Raw genomic sequence first — 23,659 nt, 5'->3', positions numbered from 1 at the left:
CTCCCTTAAAAAAATGGAAAATACTGCTGTAAAAACAAGTAGGTTGAAAATTTTGTTAACAATATTAGGAAAATTAAAGGACCCTGGGTATGTCTGTATATGAAAAGATATTTGTTAAAGTCATGAACCTTATTATCACATTTAAAATGTTCCTAGTTTATTCCCCCTAGTAACACAACTCAAAAGAACAAAGCTGTATTTTTTCTACAAAATCACAACAGTCTCATTTAGCTGAAAAATTCCCTGTTTAATAAAAGAGAAGTGAGATAAGAGGAACATGCAGTAAGAATCTAACCTAAGGGAATCTAAGTGTCCAGCGTCATCAAAGGCTGTTGAAAAGGGACAACAGGGAAATGGTAGTCAAAGATTTCCTGCACAGATGAAAACTTATGTGAAGTCAAAGATTATTATTAAATTGACTACTAAATTCATGTCTTCATTTTTAATAAGCAGTATGATTTATCTCCCTGGAAACAAAGTGCATGTAAAATGGAACTTTACTAGGATGTCAAGGGACATACAGCTTGTATTATTTCCCACAGCCTTCATATCCCGCACAGTGATGGGCATAATTCGGAAATGTTTTCTTGGAAAAAGTCAAAGGAGACACATACATATGTGCTCCTTGAAACAAAATTATTAGCACAGGCACAAAAAAAGATCAGTTTTGGTAAATTTATTTTAAACAACTAAAAATATTCTGCTAAACATTTTGCATGTATTCTCTGTGTGACTTTCATTCTTTAAAATATGATTGGTCAAATATTAAGAAGGGAATTCATTTTTAATTTAGATTTAATGTATTCAACCATATCCTTGAAAAACAAAGAGCCAAGTAATTTCCTTTTAATTACCTTTAAAATATATACATTGGCTACTGGAAAATGTATAGTGATTATAAGGTAAGTTTTCCATGCTCTTATTTCTTTCAGCTTGAACAAATGTGTCTATTCTCTAGACTTTTATTGGTAAAGACAAAATTCAAAAGCAGATTGTATAGAACAAAACTTAAAAGTTAATCACTGTTTTCTTGCTGTAAGTATTTCCTTGAAAAGACATCTGAGTTCAAGGTCTTCCCTGTCACAGGAGTTTGTAGTTTCACATACTTTGGTGACTTATGAATGAAAAAATCTAAGGAAAGGGGTACAAAATTGAGTTTTAACACACTATGTGTACTGTGCTGTGTATGTGTGATGATTTAAGCCCTTACATTTATTTCAGAAAGAAAATTATCAATGTAAAATGTTCCAAGGCTATGTGAGGAGTTTAGCAGAACTCTAAATACATTAAAAAACAAGTTAAAAAATGCTGGACTTTCCCCCTTCTTTTTCAATTTTGTAAACAACTACATTGAATCCATATAACTTTAAAAACCAACAGAGTTTAAAGAGATATATATTTTTTTGTTTCAAGTTTTCAAAATTCTGTATTGTTTTATAAAATACTTAGGAATTCAGATGTTGAGATCTCAATGAAAAGATACAATTATAGATGGAAAAATTGATGCTACTCAGGTTGGAAGAGGAAATAGAGACTGATTTTTCACGAACAGTGACTACAACCAACATTATGTGTGTAAACTCTGCATTTTTATGTTCTATTGTGTCCCCCAAAGACAGGATTATTTCCAACTATAATGTGAACATAAATTCTCTGAAATTCTCAAGAGAATTTATTCACTATTAATTGGAGAGTTTATGTTAAGAAGTTTGAGATGCAAATAATTAAAAATATCAGCAAATACCTTGTGTATCCAATGAGTGTATGTTATGGCTTCTGTGAGAGGAGAACAGCTTCAAGGTCTCATGCTTTCTCTGTAGAACCCTTTGCTCTGGCTTCAATAAAGGTTCACAGCTTACAGTTTCTTTTAAAAAAATCTTCAGCAAATTCGGACTTAAAATCTGGGGCAAATTTGATGTTCAGGCTTTGAAAGTCATGACTGAGCAACTTTCACTTGGCCATCCCTTCTTTATTACTTGGCATACACAAATTTACTTTAAAAACAACCACAAGAGATTCTATTTCTCTATGGAAATTAAATGGAACATTGTAAATGTCTTATTTACAAGTCAATATATGATTCCAATAATTTTGGAGTCTTAGAGCCATGATCTCTCCAAAGAGTGGTGCTGTGAAAGTCGCTCAGGCGTGTCCAACTCCTTGTGACCCTATGGACTGTACAGTCCACAGAGTTCTCCAGGCCAGAATACTGGAGTGGGTAGCTGTTCCCTTTTCCAGGGGATCTTCCCAATCCAGATGGCTAAAATGATAAGGGTTGTGTTGCTGCTGCTGCTGCTAAGTCACTTCAGTCGTGTCCGACTCTGTGTGACCCCATAGAAGGCAGCCCGCCAGGCTCCGCCATCCCTGGGATTTTCCAGGCAAGAACACTGGAGTCGGTTGCCATTTCCTTCTCCAATGCGGGAAAGTGAAGGGTGAAAGTGAAGTCGCTCAGTAGTGTCCGACTCTTAGCGACACCATGGACTGCAGCCTACCAGGCTTACTAGAAGACAAATAACATAATGTCTGAGTTGGAATGACTGCCTAACATTCCAACCAGTTGGAAATTAAAGATGAGCTAGATCATCCTTCTCATTTGAAGATGGGATCATGGAGCTACTATTATGTATACATAAAGTAGAAGCTTTCGCAATGTCATCTTCCAACATAAAGATTTTCTAATTCATTTTCAACAGTAAGAATTATTTGTTATCACACCATTAATTCTTTCATAGGCAACAATACACGTGCAGTCAATACAGGTTTTTATGACTAAGTTATTAAAGTACTAGCAGCCAAGTATGTCTCGGTCTGGTCATCTCTACTAGTGTCTTCACTGGGTAATCAGCATTAACACGTAGCTTCCCCACAATCACTCTGCCCTCACCACAACTCTTCACTAGATACAGTGGGTACTACACATCAGAGATGCCTGTTTAGGCACCTTTGACGGAACTAAATAGTTAAAATTATAAAAAATATATTTGAGCTTATACATTATAGGGAGAATAATCATATACTCCCATAGTTTATTCTTCATTTCTAAGAGATAATCTAGCAGACATTTTCCTCCACGGTCTTCTGAATTTTTTCCAACTCAAGGAAATTTCTGCTTACCTAAGAGGAAGAACTAGAAAATGCCTGTGTTACCTAAACATTGCCAAGTTGGCTGATTTCTAAAGGTTTTTATTTCATTGGCATTCCATGAGGCAATCACTTTAATGTTTGTCAATGAAACAAAAATAATAAAGCTACCAAAATAATCAAACACCTAAATGTAATACATGTGTATTTCATACATACATATATGCTTATCCATGTATGTGTGTAGTCACAGTAGGGAACAGATTATTATGAGAGAACAATGTTGATCTTAAGGAGTGAATTTCTTCTTTTACCCTCGCTATTTCTTTAAAAGGGAAAGAAAGAATAAAAGAGAAAGAGATAAAGCTTATTTAAAGGCCTCATTTCCCATGACATTGGGATGCATTTAAAATCGAGAATAGCCCAGAAACGTTGTGCTGGTCTTTCTTGGATGAAGACTGAATTTGTGTAGACCAAAATACAGACATAGTCTAGACATGCCATCATTTAATAACACTGTACTGAATCTATACAATTGAACAATAATTTAAAAAGTACTCTTTATATATAAAATGTTTCCTGGATACCAAAAGCTAAAATAAAAACCCCACCCCTCCTGCTGTGTTCCTAGGTATATTATGTACTCAGTTGGGAAATGTTTCATAGCACTTGTCTAAGGGAAATATTTTCTGGTTTACAGGGTTGGAATTAGAGGAATCACCATTTCCGCCCCCTCACTCAGGGAGTCATGGTTTCCTGTAGCACCATACTGCAAGGTAAGTGTGAGTGACTGCTGCATACATCAAGTGTATTCTGGTGGACAGCTAGTTGCTGATAGCCTTAGAAGCCCCACTCAAGTCGTACCTGTCAGTTAGTCCAGAAGCCAGTGCTCATTCTCTGGAAATCTGCCTGGCCCTTCTGTTCTCTGTTTGGTAGGTCTGTTATGTTATGATCAAACAAGTTAATTGTGGAGTCCTGAAAAACTGCACCATTTCTCCTCTAGAGGACTTGGCTATTGATACTTGGAGATAATGTAAATCATTGGGGATTTTATCCATCTACAAATATTTAGTCCTTCACCCATAGCAAGGTAGATATTGGACAAGAGTGTAAACCATAGAACACTTAATGTACACAACAAAACTAGAGAAAATTTAGATGCCAATTCTCCAACATAATTTCCACTATTTCTCATTAGCAAAAATTGTTCATATATTTTAAACAACAGCATTGTATAGAAGTCACTGGCAAATCAGAATAACATACACTTTATATAAAATAAGACAGGAAATGATTCAGAGTGAAAAAGTAATGAGTAACATTCATTCTCCAATAAATGATGAATTGCAACTTACTCAATTACCAAATCTCCAAATATCTACCCTCATAACAAATACAGGGAAAATGAAGCAAAGTCAAAAGTGTCTTGTAGAAATAGACACTTCTGTGTAGGCATGTGAGCTTGAAAGACAGGGTACCGACGTCTCCAGATGTTGGCCACATTAGATCAGCTTTGAGAATCTTGATGCTTATCAGCACTTGTCTGCTGGTGCCCAAAGAGGTGCTTTTTGAGTCTGAAAGCTTTTCATTGGAGAATTTCATATTCCAAAAGGAGATAATGGTCACCTTCAGTGGTCATTTAATAATTGCTCTTACTGGAGGGTTTCTGTCTCCACTCTCAATTTCGATATAACTGTATCTCTAAACTTTACATCGGGCTGCTGGTGGACATGCCTGATGTTCATACCCTTTAGAACGCACAAAGCTATTTATAATCACAGAATACATGGTTCTACTTTAACTAAATAAGGGTTGGATCAGGACTTAAGTTTGATTGACAACCTTTGATCTTCTTAGAGTAAATGATATATTAACTTCATACAGAACATACAACCTCCTAATTAGGTAGATTCTGTATGAATTCATTTAGATATGCAACAGGTAACATTTTAGTGAAAAACCCAAGACAAGCTTGACTTCAACAGACTTGAGAAGACTTCCAATGAGTTTGATAATTGTGACAAATTTAAATATAATAACACATTGGGTATGCAAATTATGGGGTTTTAATATACCTGTTAATTAAGACCATCTTTCTCAAAATTTCCCCAAAGATGATGCTTCTAAATGAGAAGTTAGATAATTGAGATATTAAAAATGTATAATAATCTTTTGAGTCTAACAGTATTACCTCTATTTTCAAAGTAAACAATGACTACCACAAAGCATTTTGTTAAATATAAAATGTGTTTCTACCAAAATGTTTTCAACATTTGAGACTTGAGTTTCCAGTAAACAGTGTTAAGAACACAATGTTCTTTATTTTCCCTGTATGACATTATGTCTATTATCAAAGAATATTCTCAAAGAGCAATTTGCAGAGAAACAGCTTAATCTTAAATAAGAATTGTATATCTTCAATATTTGATTCAGAAAGAGTTACATTCCTTTTCAAGGGAATGTGCATCTTCCACAGAGAAATTTTAATCAAAGTTTTCCCAAACTTCAGTAAAAGAAATCTTTTATGTACTTTCAAATACTGTGCCTTTTTATTTAAAACAGTGTAAACATAACAACTCAACACCACCGATAATTGGAAAAAGACTGGTTATGTGAACACTAATTTCCTTGATTGCCCCATGAAAAGAAGGGTAAATAAAACAGACAAATCTTCAGGAGAAGTTTCAGTTCACCTTAGCAGTGGTAAAAATATTGCTTTATTCCAAATGAACATACAGCACAATTTACTGTTCTTTGGGGGACTTCCTTTGAACTGAATAGGCTGGGCTTTGTGACTTCAACAATTTATTCTTTCCATATTAACCACAGAAGCCAATGTCTCGGTCCACACATGGTAGACTCTCTATAAAATAAATAGTAATGAGGATGATGAGAAAGCAAAGGGTAACCATCAATTTGATCATTGGCTTGTATAAATAATTTAAGTACGCATGACTCAGGATAAGTACCCATCCCCAACTTTCCTTGTAATACTGATATCATTAATGAGCCAATAGTTGTTCCTCTCAAAAAGATTCACATCAGAAAATGGTCTAGACGTTGTCAAGAGTTTTGTAGGACCCCACCATGCAAGTGACCTTGATTTACTAACTGAACTTTCTACTTAATGGAAAAAATTTAAAGTGAACAGATCTACGAGGGAATTTTTTTTCTTCTGAATATTAGATTCCCTGATGTTTCAGAACAAATTTTTAGCAAGCTGAATACACACACACATGCACACACATACGCAAAATGAACATATGTGCATACGGCATACCGGTGCTCGAGTGAGCAGGTACACACACACACACACACACACACACACACACACACACACCGAGAAATGCTCCTTTGGAGCCCCTAAACAATCTCAAAGAAAAACATTTCTAGTAGCATGATTTTAGTGACACGACATTTGTGATGTTTTTGTCTCTTTTTCTATAGTAATTTCCTACCTCCCTCTGAGATTCTGTGCCTTCAAATTTTGGAGGAAGCTGGCACATAAGAGCGGCTAAGAGTGCCCCGTGATGCCCTCTATCTTCTATTCCTCTCCTTCCAGAGTCTTTGTGCCATTCTTCAAAAAGTAAGTAGAAAACATTACATTGGTTGACATGACATAACCTGTGATGAGGCTGTCGAGTGGATAGAGATTTAGGGTTTGGGATTGGCAAGCCACATGGCAAGGGCCACCTGCTCACTGGCACGTCCGCCCTCAGCATACATCTTTTCTCTTTGAAACTGGGTAATTGCCAGCACTTTTTATGAGGCCACTGGCACTGTGGGGCTGAGGGTCTGAATTGCCCACATCTACTAAGAGCCAAAGAGGACAGTGTTGGGACTAACTGAAATTGTATTCAGAATTCTACCCAAAAGCTTTAGTTGTAAGCTTTATCCCTCCTGAAACGTTTCTTTCCCTTTAAAAAAATATTTTGTTAAAAAACACTATGATATGAGGGCGATAGACTATTTGGTTTCTTCTAAGTAGATGCTCTTAAATTAATGCATATAAATAATTTGTATTTAATCTCCTCTCTTTCCTGTTGAGCAAAGCATAGAATGCACAGATTTCTACATCTCGAGTCACTTGGTCAATGCAGGGTCTCTTTGTATTTCGTTTCTTAAGACAAATTGTGCCTCTCGTTCTGATTTGGCTGTGGGACTCAGGGGAAGAAAGGCTGTGTTTTCACTCGCACTGTCCTCCGTCTCTACGCTGGCCAGTTCGTAGTCTTCTGACCGCCTGGCATCAGTCAGAATTCGAATCTGCTCCTGGACAGTTTCTAGCAATATTTTCACTTCTTGTTGTTCTGCTATAAGACAATCGCTGACTGGAATACTCACATTGACAATATCAGCAGAGTAGGAGTTTTTGCACCATTTGATGCTTTTGACTTCAGAAATCCCTGGCATTTGCATGCAGGTTTCCTCTAGACCCACTGAAGGGATGATGGGCACAGAACTGGCCCTGGGGGATGAGTATCCCATCAGGTCCTTTTGCTCCAAACTATTAAAATAGGAGTTTGTCTCTCTTGAAGGCAGTTGCATATTTATTGATGCATTTTGTTGGGTTGTTAAACCATTGGCTGAGTACCTGAAAAAGAAACAAAGTGTAACATATACTGCTACCTGCCCCACAATATTCAGTCAACAAAGCACTTTCCACATGCATCATCTCACTGACTTCTCACAGCAACCCCATGAGACGGATACTATGTTCCCAGTTAAACAGAGAAGTAAACTGAAGCTCGTATAGGTGAAGTGACTTGCCCAAGGTCACACAGAAAATAAGTGACAGATTGAGACTCAAACCCAGATCTTCTTACTTTAAGTCCAGGGATCTTTCAACACACCACAGCTGTATAGGCAGGTGGGGTATAGTCTTCCTGACCTCTATCCTAGAATACAAAGTAAATGGGGGTTGAGCAGGTAAGAGTGTGGCCCTTCCATAGTGACAAACAGGAAACCCATAATGGCATTACTCCACTCCATCAACCTGACCACCCTCTCAGCCCTGGTTTAGTCCAGTAGACTCCTTGTGGCCACCCTAGGTGGAGGCAGTCAGGAAGCCCACTCTTCAGCATCAAAATACTACAGTCCTAAGTTTCTCTGCTTCACACTGACTTAGTCCAATTTCCAATGGACTCTGTTCTATAGGAACCCCCTTCCTGCCAGTTTATAGAGCCTAAAAGATGGGATGAGAGGCATACAATTCCCCTGTCTGCCCAAGAAGAACATGCGGGAAGTTCCATGGGGCCTCAATCAAGCTAGTAATGTTCCTCACATGGTTTCAGGAGCCAAGTAAGGTAGTTTATGGGTGCGTGACGATGGCTTGTCCAGAATGCCATCATGACATTCCAAGTCATTTAATATGCCAGAATCTAGCTGGCCCTCTTCTTGGTTGTTCAGAGCTGGTGAATTATTCATTGCTTCTGAACTCTCTAAAGCCAAAGATTGGAGCCGAGATATGGTAGATTCAGAGAAATGAACAGTAGTATTTATCCTATTTCTCAATTATTTTTACTTAATCTTAACCTTAAATTAAAATTTAAGCATAATCTAAACATATTCACCCTCAGTATAATAAATCTCATTCCCCTTGTCTTACATTATATTGTAAATAAAAATCGTGTTTATACACGGAAAGAATAATTGCAATGAAGTGTGTTGCATACTAAATAGAAGCCTTTATTGTAAAGACAAGATCGGAGAAATTTAGAGCTCTGTCTTTCTGCCAGACAGCATAAAAAGATGAGGAATGGCTTTAGGTTGCAGTTCCATCCTCTCTCACTGTGCCCAACATGGAGTTGGCAATCAATACATTTTGATGGAATGGACACAGGACTACATGACCAGATCTTCAAGGTAAACAGTCTCTTAATATCCTAGTTAACACAACAAGAGCTACCATTCACACAGAGCCTTCAAAAGGCACTTTCACCTCTAATTACTTTATTGATTTATAACACTCTGTGGTTTATTATTATTACCATATAATGGATGAAAAAACTGGACTAAGGAATACCCAAATGACTTGCTCCAAATTATACTCTTGGAAAGCAGCAGAGAAAGCAGTTAAACCTATGTTGTTTTATTTTGTTACTATCAAGGCCTTAAATGAGCGGGCATCTCAAAGTGCATCCCAGCCTTTTTTGGGATGTAAAATCTTTACCTGCACAAACTAGGCACATAGAAGGAAATTCCCTAGGGGATCTTACTCCTTTCTCCTTAGTGTTATATCACTGAAAATCTGAACCTAAAGTTTCTGATCAATGAATCACTTTCAACAAGAAGGAAGGTGCCAACTTTAAGGCTTCTGTGTTCTTTTCTTAGCACCATTAATGTGTATGAAGGTAGTGAATGTCTGCTGTCAAATTCACCAATGGCACAGGGCCAAGAAATTTTATTAGGATAAAATCATCTTTCATATGGATATCATCAGAGTATATCCATGAGCAAAACCTAACAGGATGAAAAGTAGTGGTGACAGATGCCAATTCTTAATACCTGGATCTGAACATATTTGTAAAAATGGCTAAAGGTGTAAATATCTTATAGGATTTAGTCAACCGACGCTTTAACAAGTCCACAATGTGACATGACTAAGAAGTAATCCAAGGCAATTCAAGCCAGACTTGGAGCTGTCTTCCAATATGCCTGTGGGCTGCCCTGGGTGGCTCAGTGGTAAAGAATCCTCCTGCCAATGCAGGAGACCTGGGTTCCATCCCTGAGTCAGGAAGATACTCTGGAGAAGGAAATGGCCACCCACTCCAGTATTCTTGCATGGAAAATCCCATGGACAGAGGAGCCTGGCAGGCTACAGTCCATGGGGTCACAAAGAGTTGGACATGACTTAGTGACTAAAGAGCAGCTGATAGATGAGAAAGGAATTGCAGTTGACTTCTGCGTCATCTCACAAGCCAGGTATGGGTCACACGCTGGCAACAACTGAAATCTAAAATGCTGCCCTAACATGAAGGTGTACTTGAAACTATTAGAACTCTCCAAAATGTGACATGTGATTTTGTTTTGGATCAGAAAAGATTTCAGTTTCCACCACCATTATATGCTCTGGAGTCTTAGACAAACACGGAAGCCTCACTTTAATTCTCTCATTAATTAAAACTGTTAGGTTGTAATGCTGACCTGGGGGCTGCTCTGAGGACTCGCTGAAGTGATGCCTCTGCATGAATCAGTAGAGGCACACTGGTGGTCCTCCCTTTCTTCCTAGAGTTGCTGCGAGTGTTCTAGCACTGGGCTTTGAGTAGGAGGTGACACTACTCTCCAGAAGCTTAAGTTAAATTTCTAGATGTGATTCTTGATTAGAAGATAGTCAGAATTCTACATTCCATCATAGTCAATGACTGTCACATTCTATCCATAAGCACATCATTCATTGACTGTAAAGTACCAGTTTGGATTGCCCTTCTTCTGATGATCCCTCAGCAAAGTAAGCACACGTGCCATTTCCTTTGTAGCTATGTAAACAAAGCCTCCTTTTAAAGAGGGAAGATTTTAACAATTAGTCATTTCATTTGATTCCCAGGAATTCAAGGGTCAGGCTAAGAAATATGTGTTTCCCCAGAGGAGTCTAGGACCCAGTTCTTGGTGCATATGGCATTAGAATGAACAGACTAAATTGAAGGAATCTAATTTTCCCTCTGGAGCCATACAATTAAAGATTCCACATGTATACATTGCCATTCATGACTGAGATTTTTCTTCACGTTCCTTTCCTGGTTTCATGGTTTATTGGGTCAGAAAGGCTGGTATTCAATGGTTCTTTTACATGGGATATCTTATCTTTGGGTTCACCATTGAAATTCTTTTATATTTCATGCATTCATCTCTAAACTTCCTGAAGAATAACTGAATATAAGTTTGTGAAGTTGCTATTTAAGTGAGATGGATGATGAGTATGTTTCAGATCCCTTCTACTTTGAAGGAAGCAGTCTCTTGTGATTCTCGCTCTTTCCGTTTAGTATATGAATCCATCAGTTTGATTTTCCTGACATAACGCACTTCAGAGCTTTGTGAGCCACTAGCCATAGTCAACACCAAGCCATTGACCAGGGGAAAGGCTCTTGAAGAAGCTCCTTTCCACCTGACTCCCTCCTCAGGCTTCACCAAGTCAGACACTGGGTTCAAGCTGGGCTGAAGTTAGTGCCAAGGAGAGACATCATATACACGGGCAGTCTAAGTAGCAGACAGTGCCCATGTGCTTCAGGAGCAGCACATGGCAGCAGATGGCTGACGGCGCTTATAAACTCATTCACTCCCCCTCCAGGGAAGGGCCAGATTTGAAAAAGGCTTTTAGCTGTGAAATTCTATTACCAATTCCATTTCCAGTCCGGTGAGATGGTCAGTCCCCCAGGAGTGGGAAATAGCCGTTCTCAAGAACTGAGAATGAGATTGCTCCTTGAGATTCATTGTGTTGAGCACACAGTGACGTAGTGTCATCATTTATCAACACTGGGTGTGTATCACATTGGAAAATGCATGTGGCCAGCCAATTGAAGAGAATATCCCAAACCCAATGACGGTTGAACCAAAACAAAATCTCCACCAGGCAGGATAAGTGTTAAGTCCCCCAGGAGTTAAAAAGCAAAACAGTGCCTGAACATGCCCTGGAAATCTCTGGGCCCTTGGAGATTTGTGTATGTTTGGTTCAACACTATGCCTGTCACAGAGCAGCCTCTTAGGTACATTTGGAATGATAGCCGTGGTAGTGCCCAGCAGAGGAAAGAAAGCATGGACTGAGTTCTCTGCCCACTCACAACATCTCTGAGCTTGATTTCACCTCACTCATTCTCACTCTAACATTCATCCTGGGGCAGTGGGGAGAGGGTTGGGGGGAATACCTAAGTAACAGACGTTATTACTGATTGAAGAAGAAAAATAATTACGAAACATAATTAGCTATAGGCTAATGCAAGCCCCTTTTCCAGCCATGAGGCAAATAGAGATGCAAACTGCTTCCTGAAACTTGTATTATGTATTTTGGACAACTTAGCTATTATGTTGAATGTGTAAATCTCACCCCAGACCTGTACCGATATATTTTACAGTCCAATTGGAATTGCTTCACAATTACAAAATTGAGATACAAGCTATTTATTTATCTTCTAGTCGTCCTACAGAAATCTGTTGCCGAGATTTGTCAGACACGGCACTGTTTCATGTATATCCTGCCCAGAGGGAAAGACAAAGTTAAGGATCTGGGACCTCAAACCTGCTTTGACTTTCAACTTGCTACAGACTGGGTAGAAAAATCACCCAGACCAAAGAAATGTAGCCTGGCTTATTCAGAGAGAGAGAAGAAGACTGGATGCAACAGGCTTGAGTGAAGGAATGGATTCTTAGACTTTCTGAAGTAAACCCTGATTGCATTGCTCTTGAAATTAGTAGTAATACTTTAAATGTTCCCATGGCAATAAATACAAGTACCCCTTCTCTGCTTACTATGTGTCAGGCACAAGCTCTTGACACATGTAATTTCTTTTTAATCTGCCTGACAATCCTCAGGAAGTCTTGTACTATTTTGTTCAATGTATAGACTAGAAAACATAAGCTTAAATGATAAAACTTTCTCAAATTCAAACAAGGAGTAATCCAGCTTGTCAGTTTTGATAAGGGTGCCATCTTTGGTTGGATAGCTTAGTCAGTTAGGTAAGTGGTGTCTAAAACTCACTCTCCACTCCACTCACCATTCTATGAGCCCATGCAGGTCCACGCCCACTCACAGGAAGGGGCACTTTTTGCACTGCAAGGATGGGCAGCAGCCACTGAGTCCCAAGCCCAGTTTTCCACCCCTGCACTGTGAGTGAAACTGGAGATCTGAGTTCAGCTAGTTGTGCCTTGACAATATGCTGTCAGCATTGACTGAAGCACGTTCAAGAATGCTCTATGGAGCAGATGCTACTTCTGTATTACCGGTAACTGCTTATGGTATTTTCCACAATAGTCATTAGAGAATTAAGTCCTTTTTTTCCCCCCAAACCTAAGGATGAAGGAATACTTTTGTCCTCCTAAGAAATCCCTAGTTTTTAAAGTCAAAAACACATTCCCAGTTATTTTAGAAACTTCACTAAAACATAGTCTAGATATCTATGTACTTCTTCATGTTACATTTCTTTTCCATCTAACATTTCCCAAATATCTACTTCCATTTTATCTATTCTTTATAGTTTATCTATTCTTTTGTGGAACAAAGATGGAAGCAAGCATAAATAGCCAATTAGTGAATCAGTGAATAAAACCCCAAGGAACATTAAAAACTCCATTTAAAACTCTAGCATTCACCCGCCCTAAATTCCATTGCTCTTAAGACCTACCCTTGGCAAGGTATCGTATCCTGGTCTGGGATCTTTGATTCCTCCAGTTGCTGATATGCTGGTCCCACGAGTCCACCCAGCCTACTTCGGGGTGATGGGGGTGTCCTTCTGAAGGCATTCCTATGGAGCATACCACTCCTTTGCCCTGGACTGCAGCAAGAGGAGAGGGTCCTGATGGTGGAAAGAAAACCAACAAACAAATTGATCATAGCCATTTCCTCACAGGTGGCTGCTCAGATTCTTCAAGCACTGTATTTGCACCCCAGATCCTCAGAGTTCTAGACCAGGTTCCATCCATGCCTGCAGGATATTGGCTAGGAGGGTTTGAAAGTTGCTGAATCTATTTTATCTTTGGACAGACTAAGAAGAAGAGATGTTCAGTTCCTCTGTTTCTGGCATTCCCATCTGGAGCTTAAAGAATGCTCCAGCTCCCGATTCCCATCCTCCCTCATCATCCATGCTCCAGCAGGGCCTCTAATAGAAATAAAAGTGGTCTTGTTATTAAATGGTGACAAGAACTAAACCCAAGAAGCCTTAAGGGGAAAATGTCAATGGTGTTAGTCGTAGAACAAACAAGCCTTATTTTAATTGCCATTATTTCCTTAAAATATATGTTATTTACTTTGCCAGTCCACAATCTCAAATTTTCATAAATCCTGAGAACCTAAATTATTTTTCTTTTGAGGTTTCCTTTTCCTAACATTTTTATTGAATGAAAGATTCTTTAAATTATATAGTGTTTTACAATTTTCAAAAAGAGTCATGCGTGACTTTATATAATCCCATATTAACCCTTTGAGTTTGCTTTTAATAAATGTCTGATCATATATTTCATTTGATTTATACATCCAAACAGCCAAATAACCATATGTTATCAGATGCTATCAAGGGGCAAATAGCATACATGGGATATAACCTCAGGTAAGATCCCTACATAGATTATAGTAAATAAAGAACTAGACTCTCTACAGGAATCACTTACTAATTTGCCACGTTACTAATTCCATCCATATCTACTCCTCTTTCCACGCCACTGAATTTTCCCTACTACCATGTGAAGTGTAAGAACTCTGTTCCTGTATAAACATTCTCTGAGATTCCTGTAAGATAGTTTAGAATGTTTGTGTTACATTCTCATTTAACTTTGAAAATAGCAATAAAACCATGCACAGAGCAAAAACATTTTCAAAATTTCAATATGCCATCAAGTTCCAAAGGAACCATTCCCCCAAAGGAACTTTACCCATATTACTACATTATATGGAGTTCCATAACTTTTCCCCCCACCAACATTACTGTTATTTCAACTTAATAAATACAAGACCTCTCCTATGTTATTTAGGGTCAGGATTTGAAAACCAGACATATGAGTGCTAGTAGCCACCTTCCTGGGTTTGGCTAGGGAAAGCGACCACACTTTAGAACTTCATATTTGTCAAGCCTATCCCTAACTTCCTGAGTTTGTGCAGATATCAGATTTTACCTAGCATGGTTATTACAATTTCATTCTTTAGCATAATATTTCTAATGTGTTGAATCCTAAAATACTTAACAAGGGACATCTAGCTGGGTCACCAATCCAGCAAGTTTAAGGAGCTGCATAATAACCGATTCGTTTCTCTGCCTTCCAGTTTCTATATACACTGTCTGGTGGCAATTGTGAAGTTCACAGAGCACTTGGGCTTGGATGCTAGAATTAGCTGCATTGGGTCTGTATGTTACTAGCAGCATGATACTGAGAATAGTATTTATACAAGTCAGAGTCCTGGAGGGAAATAAATGGCACCAGAAATTGGATCATTTGGGAAGATTTTGCTGTTTAGAAATGTATGTTCACTGTTTGTTTGAGGGGAGAAAAAAAGAAGAACACACAACAGGACACTACTGTACTTAAGGGCTGGTAACAATGGGAGGCTGTTACCATCCTTGTTACTGAAAGGACGGGGGGAAGGAGCAGTTACCTGACTGAAGAGAGAAAATGGTTGTAAGAAGAGGCCACCTGGCAGGTGCTGTGGCCCCCAGAGGAGGGCCGTAGCTAAGGCCACCAAGCAGGGAGGGAGGGGCAGGAGTGCCAGGACCTCACTGGCCCTGCCCTTCCCTCACTTGGCTGTGCACCGCAGTGAGACAACAGAAGTCCAAAGGCAAGAGAAGGTGCTGCCCGTTTTAGTGCACCAGGCAGGGCAGAAAAAGGGAACGCCTAGACATGGTGCATGTGTTGAGGTATTTTCATAGTATTGCTGTGGGGATTAAAGAGCTCAAATGTGTAGCATTTAGTAGGAAATCTGGCACTTGGTAGGTGCTCAACACAATGAATTCCCCAACTCCTCTGCTCAAAATGACAACTCAAAGGCTCATACTAATCACTGAAAACCCTGGAATTATTTTACCTTAAAAAACCTATATATGTCCTGGCTATAAATGAGTTATATTGCCAAAATTAATGCACTAAGTATGACATGACATAATAGATTGCTTCTTTAAAGTAAAGAGGGGGGTGTTGGACTAAACATGAGAAATAATGGCTTTGAATTAATAGCTTTTGTTTCATAAATGAGTTATCCAAATGAGTCAGATTTGCAGTACACCAAAAGAAATGAATTATTCATAGCTAGCCAAAATGGCACAACAACAGAGTCTACGGGTATGAACTAGTAACCCATCTTAAAAAACAGTTCTATACCTATTGATCAATCCACTATTCAAGCTTTAAAACCCAGTGGCATTCAGGAAGTCATGGAGCAGTTTGCAGGATGTATAAATCAGTGACTAGGTTATCAATCACAAAAACGTTTAAATCTGCTGCATGTTTTACAAAACAAAAGCTATGATATATTGAACTATAATTTACAAAGTTCTAAAAGCACTTTATAAATCAACCCTTGCCGGTCTATCAGGACACAATGCATGCCAACAAATACTGCAGTGTCATTGAAGCAAACAAAAAAGAAGGTCTCTTAGAGAGTTCCTTATTTGACCTGTGAGTGATTCCCAGAAGCCATAGTAGAAGCCAAGTTTAGGAGGGGGTGTATCAACAGACAAAAATAGGGATAGGGTTATCTGCAGGTCAAATACATTAGAAGCTGTCATTCTTTATCCTATCAACTTTAAAACATGTATGACATAATATAATACTTAATATTATACTTTATTTTATTTGACTGGATGAAATACCGCTTTAACATGGATTACAATCTGCAGAGGGAAATATGCTTTTGGGAAAAAAAAATGTCTTCTAAAAGGCTGATAATTTTGTATCTAATTTCCTAATTGAAGAACATCCATTAAGTCCAGTGAACTTAAAATGCTCTTTTCATAGGGAAATATTTGTAAATTCCCCTACTGATATAAACCAAAAGTTGTACTCAGTAGCTAAAGCAGTTATGCAGTGGCCAAACACATTTCATCCTGTGTTGAAAATATTTAACCCTTTTTTTTTTAAACTTAGCAAACCCTTAATATCTCAGTCTCTACTCATGTAGATTAAGAATAAAAATCACCATCGAGTACCAATGATTAGTATCCAGAGTGACATGAAAAATCCCATAGTAAATGTGGCCAGCATCAGTAAACTCTTTTGGGGGGACTCCTTCAGAGGTGGGACAGAAGTTAGCTTCCTTGAACAATGCATTTTTCTCTCATAGTCATTTCCAAAATGTGGCCCAGATATGTGAAAACCAAGGGTCAACAACATTTTTCTTTCATTGCTGGAAACAAACAACTTTTTTTTTTTTTTTTACCTTTTCCATTTAAAAAAATATTTATTCTCTTTATAATTTAAGAATTTTTTTTAACACTGTACTTTCTTTCTTTTAAGAAAAGACTTCCTTTTCTTAATTTTTTTTTTTAACACTGTACTTCCTTTCTTTTAAGAAAACACTGTACTTAAGCTTTCTTTTAAGAAAAGAAAGCTTAAATCTTTGGACAACTTCCACAAAGACTGACAATGTATTTTTGGATGTACATAATGTCTATTCTAGCAGGTCTCAACTGTTGGCACCTTAGAACAAAGCTTTCAATTTTTGGAGTTCCAGATTCCTTATGTATAAACATAGTATGTGACTAGCAGATGCTGAGAATGTACTCAGCTTCAGAATGCTATAAAATTGAAAACTTTTATAAGATAACTTTATTTTTGGCTTTCTTCCCCAAATAGCCAATTTTATGGTCAGCAAAAAAAAAAAAAAAAAAAAAAGTCCCACTCCACTGATAATGGAAGATCTAATATTAAACCAAGAGAAGATTTAGCAGGATTCTTCCCCCGTGAGAACTACGTGTGAAGATCTGGAACATGTGCTATCAGCTGCCTAGGGAAGAATGAGTCATTAAATCTGCAGTGATAAGGCAGGCTAGGAAAAACCATGTTTTTAATGATTTTTCAGATAGCAATTGTTTCATTCACTGGTCTGTGTCTGCAGCCTTGATGGGTATTGTTAATAAGTCCCTTTAGGCTTCTTCTAGGTGCACTGCTGCCTACTGGTCTCTCTGTCCGCTGTGAGCCGCCTGAGCATCCACTCCATGGGCAACTAGAGGAGAAGCAAGAGTGATCACCTCTCCTGAAAAACGTTGCTGTTCCTTGGTGTGTGCTGTCCAGCATTACACACTGTGTCAACACGCCCATTCCCACCTCGATTTAGCTACCTGTACCTGTGGTGTTTGACAGATTGGCTTCCTCTGTCAGGAGAAGGGACCTCTGGGAATGACTGGGGGCCGGCAAAACTTGACTCCATCATTTTCTCCAATGCAGTCACAGGATGCCTTTCCGCCGTTGAATACTGTGGGAAATCACATGCAAAGAGTTGAGCTGGAGGAAACGTTATGAGAGGAGGGCCTCTGACATTATAGCTGGGTATCAAAAAGTTACTGGAACTTACCAGTAACTTTTCCACTGGGCACTTGATCAGGAGAATGATAAAGACATCATTTTCATCCCATTTCTCACAATGCTCTCAACCTTTTGCTCCCAAAACTCTTTGTGATTAGATGAGGTCCATTCAACAGGGTTTTCCACATTAGAATCCTATCTTTTCATTTCAATTTTTACCCATGGCACACCATGCCTTTAAGCCAAAACCACCAGTATTATTTTTATTATAGTTGATATAGAATATTATTTAAGTTAATAAAAGGATTTTTTAATCCAATGTACACTTTATCAAAAAATTAACTTGTTGTTGTTCTATTACTAACAATAGGGATTCAATAAATGCTGGCTTATTCAATAAATGCTGACTAAATGAGTGAAGTTCACAACAGAAGTTTTTCATAATTCTGAGAATTATGAAAGATGATTTAGAGTATCTGCCCACCACTCTCCAGTGTTTCCCTTTCATCTTGTTACCAGGTACTTACCATGTCTAATAAGAGACGTGTGCAAACAGTTCATTATTTATAGTTATTAACCCTTGGTTTCACCTTTGACGATGAGATATCACAAGGCACAGTAGTCTAGAGGAAACCATATAGTGATGGCACATTAAGAAAAACTTTGCCCCTAGAGAAATATTGCTTAGCATCTCAACCAGGCAGCAGTTGTTAAGTTTAACATTCCCTGGGCACTTGCACTTGAACAAGCAACAAGGAATAGCAGGTTTCTTTTCTGGAAGCTCCAATGGAAACTATGTTGAGAAATGACATTTTTTGAATGCTAATAACCAAAGAAGAGATTTTGAAATCCAGATATTCACTTGTAAATGTAGAATTTCCCATAAAAAGTATATATCTGCAGAATACATATATGAAAATGTACATAACTGAACTCATGTACAGAGAGGAAAATCAGATAGGGCATGTTAAATTTTAGGAGTACATCCTAAATGCAAAGATTCAAGAAAAATAAGATTTGTTGCTAACTTGCTGGGGTACAGATTGGCAAAATGTTCCAAAATTTTAATCACCCTACTCTTAGATGGAGACTACTACTTCTAGGGACTCCCATCATTAACTGTATACTCACTAGAGCATGTCACTGGTACAATTTTTAATAACATCAGAAAACAGACACTAAAGAGAAGCAATTGGAAATGAGAAATGGTCACAAATGAATACTATACAGTCATTGAAGAGAATAAAATCAGGGTACAAGAAGTATGCATAATATGAATTCACTTGTGTAAATGATGGAAATGTAAACAGATATAGATATATAAGTGTATGTATGTGTTTATATATGAACATATTTAGTTTTGTGTGTGTATCTACATATGTATAGATTTTGTATGTACATGCCAAAGCCTTTGACTGTGTGGATCACAAACTCTGGAAAATTCTTAAAGGGATGGGAATACCAGACCACCTGACCTGACTCTTGAGACATCTGTATGCACGTCAGGAACCAACAGTTAGAACTGGACATGGAACAACAAACTGGTTCCAAATAGGAAAAGGAGTTTGTCAAGGCTGTATATCGTCACCCTGTTTATTTAACTTATATGCAGGGTACATCATGAGAAACGCTGGACTGGAAGAAACACAAGCTGGAATCAAGATTGCCGGGAGAAATAGCAATAACCTCAGATATGCAGATGACACCACCCTTATGGCAGAAAGTGAAGAACTAAAGAGCCTCTTGATGAAAGTGAAAGAGGAGAGTAAGGAAATTGGCTTAAAGCTCAACATTCAGAAAACTAAGATCATGGCAACTTGTTCCATCACTTCATGGCAAATAGAGCAATGGAAACAGTGACAGATTTTATTTTTTTGGACTACAAAATCACTGCAGATGGTGATTGCAGCCATGAAATCAAAAGACGCTTACTCCTTGGAAGGAAAGTTATGACCAAACTAGACAGCATTTTAAAAAGCAGAGACATTACTTTGCCAACAAAGGTCTGTCTAGTCAAGGCTATGGTTTTTCCGGTAGTCATGTATGGATGTGAGAGTTGGACTGTGAAAAAAGCTGAGCACTCAAGAATCGATGCCTTTGAACTGTGGTGTTGGAGAAGACTCTTGAGAGTCGCTTGGACTGCAAGGAGATCCAACCAGTCCATCCTAAAGGAAATCAGTCCTGAATATCCATTGGAAGGACTAATGTTGAAGCTTAAATTCCAATACTTTGGCCACCTGATGCAGAAAGCTGACTCATTTGAAAAGACCCTGATGCTGGGAAAGAGGGCAGGAAGAGAAGGGGACGACAGAGGATGAGATGACTGGATGGCATCACCAACTCAATGGACATGAGTTTGGGTCAACTCCGGGAGTTGGTGATGATGGACAGGGAGGCCTGGTGTGCTGCAGTCCATGGGGTCACAAAGAGTCAGACACAACTGAGCAGCTGAAATGACCTGTTGATACATGTGTTTCTGTGTGTGCACACAACCCCATAGGATGCAGATGGGGAAAAAACACAAACTATTAAGGTGTTATCCTCGGGAAAAAGTATATTGGCAGGTATGGGCTATGAAAACTAGGAAAATTGTCAAGGTTATACAACTTTATGTTCAAAATCTCTATTTTTAAGTACTTCCAAAATAAACCACAGCATGTTAATAATGACCACATCTTGAATCAAAATATGAATTCTACAAAATGGACTTAAGAGAAGCTATTAAGAGTTCTTGCAAAATGGTTGAGCTGACATAGAACTAAAAGAAGATACGGAGATAAGTTGGAAAAGGTGGTTGTTTTCAGCAACCCCAAAATTACAAAGATACAAAATATGATGGAAGTACTTTCACATGTACTTCTTTGCTGACTAATTAAAGTTGTTTATCATAAACCATCCATGGAAAATTGAACTGAATCAATATGCTATTGAAAGGTAAATAACATCCTGAATTTCTACCTGATTTTCAAATTCTATAAAAGATCTAATAGGATTTTTTTTTCTCCAAACTTCTAAAAAATTGCTTTATAAGACAAACTCAGGTGCTGAGAAGGCTCAGCTACAGACAGAGGTGAAAGTATCTGGAGACATCTGTGGCAAACTGAAGCTTCTGTGCTGTCTCTGTAGAGGGCTGTCAGTAGGTGACCCGGGCCAGTGTTTCTAGCAAGGTCAAGAGCTTCTAGAGAAACTGCCAAATCATTAAAAGTCAGCAGTCCGTTTCTTTTTAAAAAATACAATTTATGTCAATCCTAATTCAAGTTTGGGTCTGTTAGTTCAGAGCCTCTGCCCTGATTGAGACTTATGATCATGAGAGCTAGAGGGCCTTATTCAAAATCTGGCAAAAAAAGGCTTGAATAGAATCAACCTCTTACTTGTTCTCCTTATTCACAACATTCATAATAGATATTAAGTTTTAAATCTTTTCTTTCAGACACTTAGATTATTGTTATACTATACAGTTGCTTCCAATGATACTATTTTGGCCCATTAACACAAATTTGCCTCCAAAATTTATTGTTGTGGCTCTTTCTCTTGTAGCCTTTTTGAGAATCATTTTCATTTCAGTGGCTGCATTTAACCTAAGATGTAGGTTTAAATTGCTGGTATCCCTATCCAAGGTCGGTTGAGACAAGAGGGAACACAAAAAACCTAATAACTTGGCAATCATTCAAACTAATATTCCATATATATTAGTTCAAATGAATTTATAGACAAATTCTGTTTTTCAGTTCTGACAACTAGCTTAAAAATCATCATTCCTGTCCTTAAAATAAGAAAGAAAAAAGCTGAACACACAAAATCAATGCCTATTCTTATATCCATCAGAGTGCAGGGCAAAACAGCATTCCAAAATCTGGAGAGAGAAATGAATACAGAGAATCAGTCAAGATCAGCTTAAGACACGCTGGGACATGGGATCCTTCACTGCCTGTTGTTTGAGGTGATGCAACAACACAAACAATCTAAGGGACTAAATATAACTACATGCATGGGCAGTTGGGGCAAATTATGAATAAGATATAAAACGCCAAAACCCAACTTCCACTTCCGAGACGCCCAGAATAAAAGCAGGATACCACGCAAGATCCTTGCACAAGCCCCACCAAGGGGATGGGCATAGCACCTAAGCTCACCCCTGGACCCACTCCCTACCCTTACCCCATGTATGGAACCAGCTCACCCCACCTCAGGGTGTGAGCAAGGCAACCTGTCACTTGTTTTTACTCCCTCCTGTAGTAGCACAAATCCTCATAAAACACTATCTCAATCTCCTCTGGCCTCTTATCAATTTCTGTTGATTAAAGAGGCCAAGAACCCTGGTCAGACATCAGCCTAAAAGGCCAAGCTAGCTGCATTAATGAGAGCTTTCAATTAGGGAAGGATACAAAATTAAATATTTTGCTGACTCTAATATGAATTCCATGTACTATATGTTCATGCCACCATTTGGAAGGAAAGAGAAAGCTTGACTGATAGAAATTCTCTCATAAAACATACAGATTTTATTCTGGCTCTTTTAGAAGCAGTGCAACTCCTGACCCAGGTAGCAGTCATCAACTGTAGGGGCCATTAGGGATGGACCTAATGTGAGCCAAGGAAACACCAAAGCTGATCACAGACTGCAAAAAGGCAGCCCAACTTCAGGAACCTGAACAAGGTATGGCTCTAGTGATTGGCCCCCTGACCTCCCTGGCCTTCCCCAGTATTCCCCACAGGAACAGAAAAATGCTGAGAAATGGGGCTGTGAGAAGGGAAACACAGACTTCTATCCTTTATAGAAAGAAGGATAACATTCTGACCCCTGAGGCCCAATGATGAAAACTCACTAAGAGCTTATACGACGCTACCCACTATAGGCAGCATGTATTATGGGGCTTGATGTCAAAGACTTTTTTAGGAAATGGGCTTAACAGCACAGTAATACATCTGCTGGATCATTGAAAAAGCAAGAGAGTTCCAGAAAAACATCTACTTCTGCTTTATTGACTATGTCAAAGCCTTTGACTTTGTGGATCACAATAAACTGTGGAAAATTCTGAAAGAGATGGGAATACCAGACCACTGACCTGCCTCTTGAGAAACCTATATGCAGGTCAGGAAGCACTGTTAGAACTGGACATGGAACAACAGACTGGCTCCAAATAGGAAAAGGAGTACATCAAGGCTGTATATTGTCACTCTGCTTATTTAACTTACATGCAGAGTACATCATGAGAAACACTGGGCTGGAAGAAGCACAAACGAATCAAGATTGCCGGGAGAAATATCAATAACCTCAGATATGCAGATGACACCACCTTTATGGCAGAAAGTGAAGAGGAAGTAAAAAACCTCTTGATGAAAGTGAAAGAGGAGAGTGAAAAAGTTGGCTTAAAGCTCAACATTCAGAAAATGAAGATCATGGCATCTGGTCCTAATCACTTCA

At 38.5% G+C, this 23,659-nt stretch overlaps 1 protein-coding gene across 1 annotated transcript in view; it reads right to left on the bottom strand.

Annotated features, from left to right (window-relative positions):
- Window positions 1-6,824: 6,824 nt before the first annotated feature.
- NRG3 (neuregulin 3) overlaps window positions 6,825-23,659 on the bottom strand; it is a 316,863-nt gene continuing 300,028 nt past the window's right edge. The window contains exons 5-7 of the mRNA XM_010854367.1: window positions 18,057-18,184; window positions 13,413-13,583; window positions 6,825-7,672 (exon numbers count right to left, since the gene is read on the bottom strand). Of these exons, the coding sequence (XP_010852669.1) occupies window positions 7,165-7,672; window positions 13,413-13,583; window positions 18,057-18,184 (807 nt within the window). The 3' untranslated portion in view covers window positions 6,825-7,164. The remainder of the gene's footprint in view (window positions 7,673-13,412; window positions 13,584-18,056; window positions 18,185-23,659) is intronic.

The sequence above is a fragment of the Bison bison genome, unplaced genomic scaffold, assembly GCF_000754665.1.
Source record: "Bison bison bison isolate TAMUID 2011002044 unplaced genomic scaffold, Bison_UMD1.0 scf7180017864341, whole genome shotgun sequence".
Taxonomy (NCBI): domain Eukaryota; kingdom Metazoa; phylum Chordata; class Mammalia; order Artiodactyla; family Bovidae; genus Bison; species Bison bison.
This window is presented reverse-complemented; position numbering and strand designations above follow the sequence as displayed.